The sequence below is a fragment of the Lampetra fluviatilis genome, chromosome 22 (genome assembly GCF_964198595.1).
Source record: "Lampetra fluviatilis chromosome 22, kcLamFluv1.1, whole genome shotgun sequence".
NCBI lineage: Eukaryota > Metazoa > Chordata > Hyperoartia > Petromyzontiformes > Petromyzontidae > Lampetra > Lampetra fluviatilis.
Window position 1 is genome coordinate 7,662,753 of NC_136296.1, and position 16,266 is coordinate 7,679,018.

Genomic DNA, 16,266 nt, shown 5'->3' on the forward strand with positions numbered 1-16,266 from the left:
GCACACGACCTGCACTTGATATCACTGCTCTTTAAAACAACTGCGGAATCGATGATTTCTTACGCTCCGGAAAGTAAGACGCACCCCCGTGTTTGTGTCCGGTGTTAGACAGATCTGGTCACACAACCCTTCTGGATTACGATTCGCCACTCCCCCCGCCGCCCCTTAACTTTTGCTGTAATAAATAGGGAAATAAAGTACGTCTTATAATACGGAGAATACCGCGTTAATATTAACGAAGCAATTTGTTTACGAGCACGGATTTCGCGGAACAGGACAAATTATTGTTGGCTCGTAAACTCGGAGGCGAGGATTTCACAAAGAGTCGCTTGTTCGCCAGCGGATTTTGAGCTCCGGCTGTGAAAAGCCGATTTCAAAGCTGAAAACTTAAAATTCGCCGATTTTAAAAGCAACGTTTTGCAAACTTCGCAATCAACCAAAGGTGTTGTGCTCCGTGTGTGTGAATTCACAGAGTTCATAGAAATTTTCATTTGCTTGGCACACTTAAAAAATGTAACGATTTGGAAAGCACGCGTCTGTGACTCCTTTACCCTCACTTGGCGATATCGTCATTTTGGGATTTTTCAACCATACTTCACCGTATGAGTCGGTGTGAGTTCAGATGTAACTTTCCACTGACTTCACCTTCGACCGGGTATCGAGCCTGCCTTCAACGGGTTCAGAGCGTTGGCCACTGCGCCACCTCTGCCCCAAGGTAAATGGCCTTCATTTATAGCCAGATAAGAGCTCTTTGATAAGCAAAGTTAACATTTTCAAGATGGATGTTTTTTTTTACATATTTACAGCAAAACAGCAAACACATTCCAACGTGTAAACAATCATAAAGTCAGGGTTTGAAAGACGGGCAATAACACGAACGATAATTTAATTGAAAAATATTGTGGGTTTATTTTCTAACGCACTGGTGTGCTGTACTAGTAACGAATTGGCACCGTTTGTTTACGTGTCGGGTGGTGGTGGGTTTAACGACAAATTTATATTTATACGATCTAACCACAGAAACCACTTATGGATAATATTGGTCGCGAAAGCCTACCTGTTAAACCAAGGATAATTGATTTGAAGCTTTTGCCTCTCTCTGCTTGTGTGTCTGTCTGTCTCCGTGTCTGTGTTGTGTGTCTCTTAGTTGTCTCTCTCTGCTTGTGTCTGTCTGTGTGTCTCTGTGTTGTGTCTCTCTCTGTGTGTCTATGTTGTGTGTCTCTCTCTGTGTCTCTGTGTTGTCTCTCTCTCTGCTTGTGTGTCTGTCTGTGTGTCTCCGTGTCTGTGTTTTGTCTCTCTCTCAAATGTAGTTCTACCTGATGACGACGGCTTGTGTTGCAATCAAAACGTCGTATTCTATTATTTAATTTATTTTCTCTCTACGTGACTTTACCGAAAGAACCAAACAGTAAGGATAATCGAGTTTGACTCTTGAGTCCAAATCACCCTCGGCACGCCCCATCTCGCTCGGTGGCTCTCTTTTTTTTACGATCAGTGGAAACAAGAAAATGCTCGGTGTAGTCGGCACTTTGCTTCGTTCATCATTTCGTAATTTTTTTTTAACTTTGCTTTATGTAAACCCCCACCTCTCGCTCAATCTCTCGCTCACTCTCCCGGTCACTCTCTCGCTCTCTCTCTCGCTCACTCTCGGTCACTCTCTCGCTCACTCTCTCGCTCACTTTCACGCTCACTCTCTCGCTCTCTCTCTCGCTCACTCTCTCGCTCACTCTCTCGCTCACTCTCTCGGTCACTCTCTCGCTCACTCTCGGTCACTCTCTCGCTCTCTCTCTCGCTCACTCTCTCGCTCACTCTCTCGCTCACTCTCTCGGTCACTCTCTCGCTCACTCTCTCGCTCACTCTCTCGGTCACTCTCTCGCTCACTCTCTCGCTCACTCTCTCGCTCTCTCTCTCGCTCTCTCTCTCGCTCACTCTCTCGCTCACTCTCTCGCTCACTCTCTCGCTCACTCTCTCGCTCACTCTCTCGCTCACTCTCTCGCTCTCTCTCTCGCTCTCTCTCTCGCTCACTCTCTCGCTCACTCTCTCGCTCACTCTCTCGCTCACTCTCTCGCTCACTCTCTCGCTCACTCTCTCGCTCTCTCTCGCTCTCTCTCGCTCTCTCTCGATCTGCACGCAGCCTGTCTCGCAGTCTGACGGCCTCCGACGGGTAGCTCATATCAGCATGCAGAGCTCCCCATCATCTGCCACCGAGCACACGGCCTCCTCCATCACCCACTGCTCCTTGAAGGCCGGCACGGCGTGGGTCAGCCGCACATGGCGGAACTCCAGCCACACCCTGGCTCTGACCAGAGCGCGGAAGATGGCCAGGCTGCTGGCTGGACGTTTCCCCTCCAGGGCCACCAAGCCAAGCGGGATTTTAAGAGTGGCAAGCACTGAAGAGGAAACCACAGGGGATGATCAGGCATTGTAGACGCGGGGGGGGGGGGGCTGCAGAGATGGCCTGGAGATGGCTGTGCTCAGCGTTACACCCCTCGGATGTTTGTGGGTTCTTCTCTGGGCACTCCGGGGTTCCCTCCCACGTGCGGAAACACTCACTCGATGGTTTTGGCCAATTGTCTCGAGGCGCCGTGCGGCGTTCCTGGATCCAATACAGGGGGGCAGACTTTGCCGAACGCGGGGAAGTTGCATTTCCCGTGTGGGAATTGGCGTTTTTTATTTTTGGCGATGGACGCTACCAAGCCAAACCACGCACCAACATCACGTTCACCATTCACAAAGTGAACAAAACTGCACGAACCGGAGGAGAGAATACAAAACAGTCTTCGACAAATGTCTGACAGTCCGTGGGGATGGAGAGGGTTGACGGGCGTCCATCAGTGTCTTCTCATCACTTGCCCCGACGGTCTGTTAGAGGCTGTACGGGGAATCTTTGTCTCGTCTATGGGTCCGAACGTGGCTGATGAGGCCGATCGAGGCTCGAGCACGAGCGGAGGACGGGTGGCCCTGGGCTACCGATTTGATCTGCGACCGCGCTGTAAAAGAATGTAAAACAATACAAACGCATAATGTGCGTGCTCATAATGTACGTTGACTTAGTAATCCCCCCCCCACCACTTTGCGCAAGAGCGCAGAAGCGTGGTCACCACATCTACGCCTCGATATAACGAACGAAACAGGTGGACTTCTCCACAAATCTGGCTGTCGCCTGATGAAGCTAGCTGTAATTACTGGCGAAACGTCGTACTCAGATTGTAAATGTTGTGGATTTGCTCTCCAACACACCGGTGTGCTGTACTAGTGACGAATTGGCCACGTTCTGTTTACGTGACAACCCTTACTAGTTGGCTGTGTCGGGTGGTGGCGGTTTTAACGACACATTTATATATTTACGCGATCTAACCCAAAAAACCTCCATTATGACCAATACGCAAGTCAGAAATATGAATGCCAATCTACAATCGTGTTTCGACTCGAATCGCAGCCATGGATTGCAACAATTCATAGACGAACCATTGCAATCCCATCGCAGATGGGCAGACGTAGAGGTTGAGGATTGCTGCCAAACCATCGACTCAGCACTGAAAGGGAGTTTGTGCCTCACCCCAGTAGTGCCACCTCTTGGCCAGTAACAATAACGCGGGGATTATTCCCGTCGCGTCCGAATGCGGGTGATCGCCTCTGTGTCACAGAAGTCGCAACCGGGTACCCGATACCCGTACCCTACCCGATACCCGGCTACCCGTACCCGGCCGGGTAGGGGTACGGGTAGCCGTTTGTGACCCTGGTGTGGCCGGGTACGGGTAAGGAATCAAAACCCGTTTGCGACCTCTGCTCTGTGAACACAACAAACCCCATTGCTCCCATTTCACTTCGTGGGCACGTTGAGCGATTCATCGGTTCATCAAAGCCTCGCCTCTTCTCTTACTCTTCCCCCCCCCCATACCCTTTCCTATCAACCTACGCACCCCTCCCCTCCATTGTTGGTCACCCATTCCTCCCTGCCATTTAAAACAAATATTTTTGTTTATCCAATCTAGATTTGAAGCTTTCGTGACTGCAGGAATCCATACTCTTTGGTTCTTTCGGTAAAGTCACGGAGGTAGAAAAATAATAGATCACGACGTTTCGATCGCAACACAAGCGTCCGTCATCAGGTGGAACAGGAGAACTCCTGCTCTATCTGTTCCACCTGACGACGGTGGCTTGAGTTGCGATCGAAACGTCGTGATCTATAAATTTTTAGTTTATCCAGTTAAGCGCCTCGATCAAAGGATGTGCTGTGAATATAAAATAAGATGTAATTTTTTTGTTTTACACTGAACGATACGCGCAGTGGTCCAGCGGTAGCACGTCCGCGACTTGCTGCAACGGCGCGCGGTTCCATTCCGGCAGGCAGCCCTGGTTATTGCTGCGGCGTGCGTTAACCGTATCTTTAGCGCTCACTCACGGTGAGCGTTAAAGATCCCCTGGCGTCATTCGAAGCGAGTAAATCCATTGTGTGCCGAATACCAAACGTACAAAATCACTGCTATTAACAACAATTCAAATTTATAATGCGCATTCCATCCTACGATCCCAATGCGTGTTTGAGAACGCACGCGTTTGTAAATTCTATGCGTGGCATCGGGCACAAGGATGTCAATAGCAGTTCTGTGATGTAACGGCGCCATTTTCTGGCACAAGGTGGTGCACTAGTTACTGTGAGAGTTCTGAGTGTAAAATAAGTATAACCCGTAAAAACAAAGTTTTTCACTATAAATCCTTTATATGCGTGGCAGCGAACTTAATATAAAGGATTTAAAAATATATTCGCCTGTGGAGGACGCGGGGATCGATCCCGCGACCTTTGGCATGGGAAGCGAGGGCGCTACCAACTGCGCTACTCCGCCACGGCCTGTGGAGGGGTTACGCTCTGGGCTCTTACACTCTGACGTTCAGCCAAAGCCATGAATGCGTTCTATTTGAATATATGTAAAATAATTTTTTTTTGCCTAAAAAGTGTAAAATTTTGGGAATTTTTTTTCACGAACAATAATTGTCTGGCACAACGAGTCTGTGTGGAAAATGTCAGCTCGATTGGATCACGGGAAGTGGGTTAAAAAACGACCGAAATATTTGCACGGTCCTAAGCAAGCAAGCACGCAAGCAAGCAAGCAAGCACGCGAACTTAATATAAAGGATTTAAAAACATCTATCCATGGAACATTTTTTCCAGTATCCAAAATGATAACATAATGAAAAATAGGTTTTCCCCTTTCTGCCAATAAAACAGGAGGTGTTCAGATGTTCAAACACCAAATAGATCATGTTTTTCAAGACATCAAGTCTGCATTGACCACACGTACTTAGAGCATCGATAGAACTGATTGACACGAGCTAGAAGTGTTCTGATAGTGCCTTGTCTTCGTGCTGTTCGCCTTTTGGCGTTCTCTGGTCTAACACTGCTGAGACTAGGCCATAAAGAAGGCTGTCTCTGGCGTAGGCCAATCAGTTTCAAAGACAATGCCCATATATTATCAGAGCGTGTTTGTGCACGTTATGTCACAATTATGTGTGTTTAATGCAGACTTTATGTCTTTGCAAAATATATTTATTTGGTGTTTGAACATCTTAACACCTCCTGTTTTATTGCCAGAATGGGGGGAAAAATTTCCGTCTCGCGCCACGACGCCTGCAGCACAATCGGAATGTAAGCGTGAGGAAAAACATCAAACAGAAGGAGCGTGAAAACAATTGTAGCTCTTCGACGCGTTGTCAGGCCCTACCCACCATTGGCGGAGCCAGGATTTCCAGGTAGGGTGGGGGGGGGCAACCCCTCCAGCAATGAAAAATGATAGAGGAGTTGTTAGGAAGTAAGGACTTGTCCCTTGACTTTTTATTCGACGCGTGTGCGGCGATGTCGAATTCGCGCTCGCTGAAGGTGAATGCCTTCAGGGAAGTCGTGTACTGTATACGCAACTGCACACAATTATGTGAGTCACTTATAACCACTTTGCCGTTACTTATTGCCAATTATGGACGCAGACTATTGTCCTATCATCTCATAGAGTCCCTGGCACGTAGTAATATGCTACACAGTGGCAGTGGGGGTCGCAAAATGCCGATTTATTACTAATAAACCCCAATGATTCGATCGAAATGAGGGATTTCGATCGGATCATTGGGGGGGCACGTACCACCCCACCCCCCACTGGCTCCGCCAGTGCTACCCGCGCGTGTCGTTCGGCACGATGTCCGACGTTTCGCTCCAAGTTCCGCGACCTTCCTCGGGAACTGCTCGTGCCAAACGGCACGCGGTACAAACCCGGCAGCACATCGGAGCGCTGTGCAGCGCAACACCGAACACCGTGGCGGCCGTGAAGACGAGGAAAACAATTCTTGCCGTGTGTTTCATTTCATCGAAGTGATGCGTGCTGTGCTTTCTTTTCTGTCTTTGAGGAGTGTGACCAGTCCCACATAGACGACGTCTCGGCAGACGACAACGGGCAAGACCTAGGGTGAGTGAGGCATCCACCCCCCCATCCACAGTCCAGCGCCGCACATCCGACTTGCCAGAGAGTTATAGGCGGATATGTGAACGGGTCAGATGTGTGAACGTCAATACACGATGACAGTTACTGCGCTGCTTGTGGGCGGTTAATTGGTCAGGGCATACATGTGAATACGTGCCACGGTCGGATATGCGACGTACTGTATTAAAACTAACACGTAGGCTTTCGCGACCAATATTATTCATAATCAACGTTTTTGGGTTTAGATCGCGTTATTTATAAATGTGTCGTAACCCTCCACCACCCGACACGGCCAATCAGTAAAAAAAAAAGTGTCACGTTGACAAAAGACAAATAGTTCACTGCTTTAGCCCACCGGTGTGTTGAAGCGCGAAACCACAACATTTACAATTTGAGTACGACGTTTCGCTGGTAATTGCATCCAGCATCATGATGATGCTGGGCTAAAGCAGTGAACTATTTATCTTTTGTCAACGTGACACTTTTTTTACTGATTGGCCGTGTCGGGTGGTGGAGGGTTATGACACATTTATAAATAACGCGATCTAAACCCAAAAACGTTGATTATGTATTAAAACTATGAACTATTTTTTGTATTTTACCAGATGAGGCCCATTGAGCTATAAGCTGTTTTTTTAGAAGCGACTTGTCCACAAATGATAGCTCACCGAAGCGTGTCAATGTATAGCAGCCAAATACTCTAGACACTTGATGTTGATTCTCAACGTGGAGGGGGAATCCAGAGGACACGGAGAAAAATCCACGCGACCACGGGGAGAGAGACACGCAAACTCCACACGTACAGGCGTCAGGTCGGGATGGAACCCACGACCTCCTGCATACGGGGCGAGGTAGTTAACATCTCGCCACCGTGGCGCCCTTGTTCCAACTGCCCGGCTGAACCTGCCCGAACTTCCGCTGCCGATTGGCCACCTGCGCCTTGGCGAAAGCCTCTCAACGTAGCGTAAACGTTCGGCGCGTAGTGATGCACCCGTGCACCACAATCCCGCTCGACGTGTGACGCCAGGCAGTCGAATCGTGACCCACAATCTCAGCAGCGCCAGCTCGGGCCAGTGAGCCGCTCTGCCACCTCAAACAGTGGGAATACATAAAAGTGTCTCGGTTGCGGCCACATTTTAAAACGCTGCGGTATTTATTATGCGTGTAGGATTTAATATCTTTATTGTGGTAGTAGTGGGAATAATAATGCTAAACAACGAACATTTGTTGATGATTGTATGATGGCTCTTGGTGGTGGTGGTGGTGGTTTGGAGACGATGCAAAAGCGCAAGCCGTCTGGAACGCTCTTCCCTCCAATATGAGAAAGCCACTGGAGCTATGCACTTTTCAAATCTCGATTGAAAACTCATTCCTTTAAAACTGCTTTTTTGCATTTAGTTTGTTGGTCTTTCCCCCGCACAACCTATTAGCACGGTTTGCTACGTACGGTGCAAAACAAGTTCAGCATACAAGGTGCTTCAAAAAATGTTAACACTTATATGGGACGATCTTTTGTAATGGGAAAAATGAACGGCTAATGCTACACTTTAACACGATAACAAAAGTATTTTAATAGCTTCAAAAAGTCAAAGGGTCTCCACTTGTTCGTCATCATTGTCAACGCATGCCTGGAATCTTCTCCAGGTGGTCTCCAGAGCCCGGAGGCACACTGCTTGCGGCGTTGTTGCAAATTCTCGGAAGTGTTTTTTTTTAAGCACCCTGTACATTCCAGAGAGGTCACCCCTATTCAAAAAAACACTGCGCTCTGACAAAATGTATTTTTGCTACATTATGGCCCGCGATGTAAATGCCGGTATTATTATTCACACTTACTACTATTGACGGTTGCCGGATTGTAACGAGTGACGGTGGTGACGATGGTGACGACGGTGATCCTTCCCCGCCGGCAGGACGTACAACTTTGCGACGGACGGGTTCTGCACGGCGAGCGGCAGCGGCGGGGGTCTCTGCGTCGCCACGGGCGTGCGCGGCGGGAGCGAGTGGATGAGAAAGCTTGCCTTCCGCTACCGGCACATCAAGGAGATTTACAACACCTACAAGAACAACCTGCCAGGCGCGCACGCTCGCTCTCGCTCACCGCCGCGTTACCGCTCACCACGCGCGCAAACAGACCGTCGCACCTCCGAGTCGCGCGGTTCAGAATTGGAATTATTTATGCTGGAGGAATCCAGTGAGCTATACAGCTCTTTTTACAGGTGTCGAGTAGACATCTGTGAACCTCTACTGGTTGGCTACGTACGGCGTGAAAGAAGTTCAACATACATTCACTATTTTTTTTTAAGCTTTCGTGACTACAGAGATTCATATTCTTGGTTCTTTCAGTATATTGTTTTATTATTTTATTATTTCCCTTCTACGTGGCTTTACCGAAAGAACCAAGAATATACACACACTAAGTTTGGTTTCTCACTTAATTTGACTTATTGCAGCTCTGAGAATTAGGATTTTTGTTCAGTTTTTTTTTTTACCTTGCACGGGGCTTGTGAAATGTGTGTCCTTGGTGTGTTCTCCCTCGCCGACTGAGTGGAGCCGCCTCGACACAAGACTCGGCCTCGTAGGATCATTCTTATCCAGTCAAACATCTCCTCCTCCTCTGTGTTACTCTCCACGCACGTGCGCAGAGGCCGGGCCGGCCAGCCACACCGTCTCCGGCATTGCTCACAGATTTCTCTTTGCGGCGTGTGGCGACGCACGCCCGCATGCACAATTTAAACGTTATTTTGCGGCTATAAATTTCTACACGATAAGCCACTTCATTGAGCCATCACTTGTGGCCAGGTCGCTTCTGAAAAAGAAGCTAATAGCTCAGTGGGCTTTACCTGGTACAAAAAAAAGTTTAGTTTTATGTGTATATATTTAAAAGATGTTTACCTTTCCTATACTTTGCACTCCTATTGTTATTGTATAATTTGTTCTGACGTTTTGACCTGTCCCTACTGGACAACTGTGAAAAAGAGCTCATCGGATTCCTCCAGTAGAAATAAATATTCCGATTCACGATTTTGATTAACGTAGAATAATGCTTCGCTTGCTCCTGCTGCAGGTCTGCTTGGGCCGGTGAAGGGCGAGTCGTGGCTGCAGCTGCTGCCCGAAATCGAGAACCTCACCGAGTCGTGGCTCATGCTGGCCCACAAGTGCCTGTCGCTCATCCACTCCAGGTGCGTGCACAGTCACAGCGCCGCTGCGAGCGGTTTTAAAATCTGTCGTCGTTGTCGTGACGGAACTGGGGTTCTACACTTGTGAGTGTAGTTTGTTTTCTTTTTATTATGTACACCGCTTTGAGATAAAACCAAAAACTATTTGTATTTCACCAGGTAAGGCCTATTTATTTATTTATTTCACCAGGTAAGGCCCAGAAGCAACCTGGCCACGAATGATATCTCAATGACGTGGATTATCACGCGGAAATGTATAGCAGCCAAATACTCTAAACGCATGATTCTAAATGTGGAGGGGAAAACTGGAGGAGCCCGAGAAAAATCCGCGCGACCACGGGGAGAACATGCAAACTCCGATATACAGCGGGCGTCAGGGTCGGGATCGAACCAAAGATCTTCTGTATAGCAGGCGAGGTAGTTAACATCTCACCACCGCGGCGCCCCATATTATGATGTGAAAGGCGCTTTATAAAATAGATGTTACCATTATTATGATAGGGTTGCCAGGATGTGGAGATCGGAATAAGTTTTATTTCCACGAGTAAACCCCATTGAGGTCTTTGAGGGCAACTTGGTCAGCAGACAACAACGGGGATACTCCGGTATATCATACGGTGTAATGTCGACGATACGATAACCATCATATCCATTTTACAATAAATCATGACGTTGTGATTATCATTGCTCACCCCTCTTAGGGGCCGTCCATAAATGACGTCACGCGATTTTGGACGATTTTTTTACCCCCCCCCCCTTCGTCACACGGCGTCACAAAAAGTCAGACGTCACAAAGCTCTGCCCCCCTCCAAAAAAATAATATAAAACACGCTTCAAATCACTTAACTATTGTCATTGTAGTGCGTATTTAATGTGGCGCTGCACTCTGATGTTGTAGGAGAAAACATTTATTAAAAAGTATATTTAACTAAGTAGAACGTGTTGTCTATATTTATTTAAAGTTGCGCATTTTGATGTGACGTCACATTTCTGAAACCTCCCCCCCTCTCGTCACACATCGTCACAAATTTCTGATCCCCCCCCCCCCAGGTGCAATACGTCATTTATGGGCGGCCCCTTACCTCTGACCCCTAACTCCTCGCATTATTTAATATACACCCAGCTTGGCAATAATGACTGAAAACATCCCCCGTGTAGCCTTTAACAGACTATTGGAGGAAGTTTCTGTGAGCGAGCACACGTGAAGGCCGGCACGGTGCATGAGGGGGTGGGTGGCCAGCACCACGCCTGGCCGCTTTGTCTCCCTCGTGGCGATGTTTACACACCACACCAGGCACTCATTTGAGTCGACCTAAGGAGAGGCCAACCTGCATCAGTTCAGATATGCGCTACTATGATTGCTCCGGAGCTGGAATCGAACTCGTGTGGCCGGGTTCGTAGTGCAGCGCGCTAACTGCTACACTACCGCTCCCAATGCACGCGCACACACACACACACGCGTACAAAAAACGATGACATTAACTTTGGTTTCTTAATTAATTTGCCTTTTTGCAGCTCTGAGAATTAGGATTTGTTTTTGTTTGCCCTTGAACTGGGCGTGTGAGAGGGTTGATCCCTCGCGGACTCAGCCACCACAACACAAAGATCGGCCTCGCAGGATCATTTGTGTCCAGTCAAACATTTCCTCCTCCCCCCCCCCACCTCTCTATCTGAGTGCTGCACACATTTGAGAATGGGTATTAAGCAAAATAAAAGGGTCAACAATGCCTAACGTCCAGCCTCTGGTTCAATCGCCAATAATCATCGGCCGTGATCAATCCACTGCTGGATGAAGGCCTCCCCACAAGTCGTCGCCATCCCCTGCGTGAAAATAAAAAAAACATTTTTTTCTTCTCAAAAAAATTAAGCATTCTCTGAAACGGACGTTGAAGAAGCCCTACAAAGGCAATGAATGCGATGGCTGTGACTTGGTCCTTGGTTGGAGGAGGAATTTAGGGAGAGAGGGAACGAGCGTCAGAGGTCGCAAACGGGTTTTGATTCCTTACCCGTACCCGGCCGCACCAGGGTCGCAAACGGGTACCTGTACCCGTACGCTACCCGTACTCGTACCCTACCCGAAATGAGTGGCAAACGGTTACTCACCAGTGACTCACGGCCTACCCGTACCCGGCCGCACCAGGGTCGCAAACGGGTACCCGTACCCGGCCGGGTACGGGTAGCCGGTTATCGGGTAGGGTACGGGTATCGGGTACCCGGTTGCAACCTCTGAGGAGCGTCGTGTGCTTGTCGCGGGCCGCAGGAGTAACAGCGAGAACGTTCTGGTGACGACAACGCAGCTCATCCCGGCGCTGTCCAAGGTGCTGCTCTACGGCTTCGGAGAAGTGTTCCCCATCAACAACATCTTCAGTGCCACCAAGATGGGTAAGGCCCACGGAGCTACGTAGCTCATTTTTCAGAAGCGACCTGGCCACAAATGATAGCTCAACGAAGTGGCTTATCACGTGGAAATACATAGCAGCCAAATACTCTAAAAGCATGATTATATAAATGTGGAGGAAAAAAACAGAGGACCCGGAAAAAAATCCACACGACTACGGGTAGAACATGCAAACTCGAAATGAACAGGCAATGCACCTCTCCATTGAGCTCATGGAGAGCGGGAAAAACCGCTGCAGGTTGCGATTCTTGGACGGCGCTTAAAGCAAGCCGCTTATTGTCCACACAGTTAAACTAAGCCACCTCATGCCCTATCCCTCGTCACTTGTGAGACAGTGGCGCTTGCCCTGGGGTACACAATTGTTGTGTCGTGCGTCCGCCCGTGTGCGTGCATACAGGAAAGGAGAGCTGCTTCGAGCGGATTGTGTCTCACTATGGACGGAAGGTGATTTACGTCGTCATCGGAGATGGAGTGGAGGAAGAGCAAGTGGCCAAAAAGGTAGGAACGCACAACGTGTACAGTCTGCAGAGAGACCTATCCAAGCTTAACGCTGGCATCGTGGAAATGTCACTGCGTGTGCCTCTCGTGTCAAGCAAAGATGAATGGCACGCTTGAAATACGGCGTCACATCGTGGATACTTGGCGTAGACAGGCTCAACGATGCTTGCTACCAGATTGATGAAGGCAGTTCATCCCAAAGATAATGAGATGAACGTGGGAAATTCTACGTATGGCGCGATTCGAATCTACCGATCATCTAAACGCGACCACGACCACGTCTCAAGGTGCCGCTGCACATGAACGATGGCGCGCATTCAGGGATCGGTGTGGGTAGAGGAGTACAGTTATCCCTCGTTTATCGCGGTTAATGGGGACCGGAACCCCTCGCGATAGGTGAAAATCCGCGAAGTAGGATTGGCCCCCTAGGAATTTCCGTATATGTGTGTGTGGGTACCAGAATGTTTAAAATATGTATATTTATACTTTATATATATATTTTACTTAAATCTATTTAATTATAAAACCTTAATATTATACATTCACTCTCTCTCTCATACGATACGTATTATGGTGTTCTACACTCACCAATGACAATAGTATCTTGAGACTTGACTCCAGTAATGACGACGACGACGATGACAATGACGATGACAATGACGATGATGACAGACCTGTGCAGTTCGATGAATGTGATGATGAATGATGATGATGGTGTTACTGCACAGGTATAATGAGGCCTTTAAATCAGTTCGAAAAATCCGCGATGCACTGAGGCCGTGAAACTTGAACCGCGAAGTGGCGAGGGATTACTGTATTATTACTTTTTTATAAAAGGCAAAGGTGGTCGCAACGCAGGGAAGGGTTACGGGGAATGCAGTGGTGGTGGCGGCAGGAGAGAGGGAGTAGCACGATAAGCGGGGCAGCGGTGGTTATACTCCCCACGCCTGTAATCCGGCACTTTGGAGACGATGGGTGGATGGCATAAATCTCGCGAAACTCCTTCCCCGTGGCCGACGAGGAGCCATATCCTGGCTCGCCAGGGGAAGGCAGGACAGCAAAAATGTGGACACCTGTTCCGTCTGTATGGGATAGTCTCCCCCTCGCATGCGTAGGTTTTCTCCAGGCGCTCCGGTTTACTCACACATGTAAACGCCAGTTAATTGGCTCATAACACACCTTAATATGTAGAGGACCGCAGAACATGGCCAAATTGTTTGTCACCGGCTCATCGCGTAGCTGCCGCCTTCCCACTCGTCTGCAGTTCCTCGCGCTTGAGTCGTGCCGTCTCTACCAAAAAAAGCGAGCGAATACTGTGCATCGCGTTACAAGTTTCAACTATTATTATTACAATGAGCAAAGACTGACTGAAGGTTTCGACATGTTTTGGTTGCTTGGGCAGAGGGGGCTGGGTTGAGCAGTGAGTCGGAGTGAGCTGAGAGTTCGTGCAGCACATGCAATGAGTAACCACTGCTTGTTTTTTTTTTTCCATGGGTCTGGAATTCAGCTCCACATGCCTTTCTGGAAGATCTCCAGCCACTCGGATTTGGTGGCCCTGCACCAGGCCCTCGAAATGGACTATTTGTAGCGTGTTGACCAGGATTGAACTGCAAGTGGCAAGGGACCATTGGCTGCGGCATGTGGACACTCGTGGAGAGAGACTGAGAAATCCGCGTCCGGGAAACATGCGTGCCAGCCGGGCACAAAAACCTGACTGTAGTTGATTTTATAAAGTGACTGCAGGTACAATTAAATCAAGGGGAGTTTCTAACTTTGTAGTTAGGGTATTTATTTAAAAGTAACTCATTTTAGACGCTTTACACATCTGGAATGTGGCGAGGGCATTTATGTTGTGTTTTGAACTGAATAAAATTGAATGATAAAATTTTGCACGGTGGACTGTGAATATTCATAAACGCTTTTACGAAATCATGTTCTGTTAAAAAATAATCCCGTAATCTGACGATACATCCTCACTTTTACATCAGCATAGCACACACTCTGTCAATTAAAATGTTTACAACTTGAAAAGTTAAATTCTGAGCAAGATGTTAAGCAAAAGAATGAGAAAAAGGTTGTTAATAATCCACTTTCATTTGAATGCAAACTGCAGTACTTGAAAATAAATGCATAATTATGTAATAAAGCTTTTGAACTGTTGCTTACGATTTTTTGTTTTGTTTAAACGCATTTGAAATTACGTAAGACTGTGTTGTGTTGTTCTGGAATCATGTCACACTGTTCAGGAATTCAGCACTCGTCATACGATAACCTGGGCACCAATGACAACATGCATGTAAACGTCCAACAATAATCATGCAATGTATAACGCGCGCAGTATTTCACGAGACACACATCACCGTGACTCTTGTGGCACGGAACCCAGCTCAGTGTCGCTCGAAAGTCAGGCGAGCGATAGAGAGAGGGACGCGGGGGGCCTTTAAGGTTCCTCTTAGGAAGTGAAGTGTAGGTTCAACACTTCTGAAGGTACAGCGGGATGATGATAGCCACGTTGCAGACGATTGAGGGCAGCCACGGAAAAACGACGCCCGGCAGTGACCATGGTTCTGGTCGGTAAAGTCACGTAGCTAAAACATTTCAATTAATAAAAGTAAAATAAAAATCACGACGTTTCGGAGGCAACACAAGCTTCCGTCTTCAGGTGGAACCTCCCAGGGACGTCACCACCCCTAACCCAGCACACATTCACCTGGCCCCACACATCTAATGGTTACATGATGACCACCCCCTCCCCCCAAATCCTTCCTACTCATTAAGTTCATCTCACAATTGCCGTTGATTGCATCACCCAAATTAACCGACGGAGATTGTGTGATGCCGCAGGCCACCCCACCTACGACCCCACCACCACCACCAAAGCGACGGGGCCGACGCTGCTTCCCCCTCACCAACCCCCCACACAAACAACAACAACAACCGCCATTCACCATTAAGTGGCGGTGACGTCACCACGACGCTTGTGCCAGGCTATGTGCACCTTGAGGCCACGTGAAGTGTCGAACGCCCGCTGGCAGGAGGTCACGGGGCAGACCCAGGTGCCACGGGTCGACTGACCGAGATGACCACACAAACAAAGAACAAAACAAAGATCCCCCGTATAGCCTTAACAGACTGTAGGGGCAAGTGCTGTTAGCGAGCACCACACAAACACACACGCACACATTTCTTCTAGATTTGAAGCTTTCGTGACTGCAAGCATTCATACCCTTAGTTCTTTCGGTAAAGTCACGTAGGTAAAAAAATGAAATTAAAATTAATAAAAATAAAACAATAAAAATCACGACGTTTCGGAGGCAACACAAGTCTCCGTCATCAGGTGGGACCGTCACAGCCAGATTTGCTGCATCAAGTGAAGGAGGAATTCAAGATGTAAGCTCTTAAGTACCAGTTAAGGGGGGAGGGAGGGGAGGGGCTTATCAGAATGTGGTAGCCAATGAATGGAACGTATCGGGAGGGGGGGGGGGCTAACAGACGGACGGGGTACTCGTGGTCGTGGTCAACGACGTGTTTGTGGGCAAGTCACTGTGGATGTACATAATAGAAAAGGGAAACGAAAATGCCTATGTTTATACCAGTGTTGGCTGACAATAAAGAGAGTACTGTTAAACGTTAGGGATGTAAATACTCGGTAAAGTAAAATAGTGCCTGTCAGATAAGATTGCCCAAAAATGTGTAATTAAATCTTTTTTGTATGGTTGATAAC

At 48.1% G+C, this 16,266-nt stretch overlaps 1 protein-coding gene across 1 annotated transcript in view; it reads left to right on the forward strand.

Moving 5' to 3' along the window:
• The window catches only part of LOC144938484 (protein phosphatase EYA1-like), a 65,613-nt gene extending 51,431 nt beyond the window's left edge, over window positions 1-14,182 (forward strand). The window contains exons 12-17 of the mRNA XM_078866335.1: window positions 6,397-6,455; window positions 8,381-8,544; window positions 9,535-9,649; window positions 11,907-12,028; window positions 12,442-12,542; window positions 14,050-14,182. Coding sequence (XP_078722461.1) covers window positions 6,397-6,455; window positions 8,381-8,544; window positions 9,535-9,649; window positions 11,907-12,028; window positions 12,442-12,542; window positions 14,050-14,130 — 642 coding nt within the window. The 3' untranslated portion in view covers window positions 14,131-14,182. The remainder of the gene's footprint in view (window positions 1-6,396; window positions 6,456-8,380; window positions 8,545-9,534; window positions 9,650-11,906; window positions 12,029-12,441; window positions 12,543-14,049) is intronic.
• The last annotated feature ends 2,084 nt before the right edge of the window (window positions 14,183-16,266 follow it).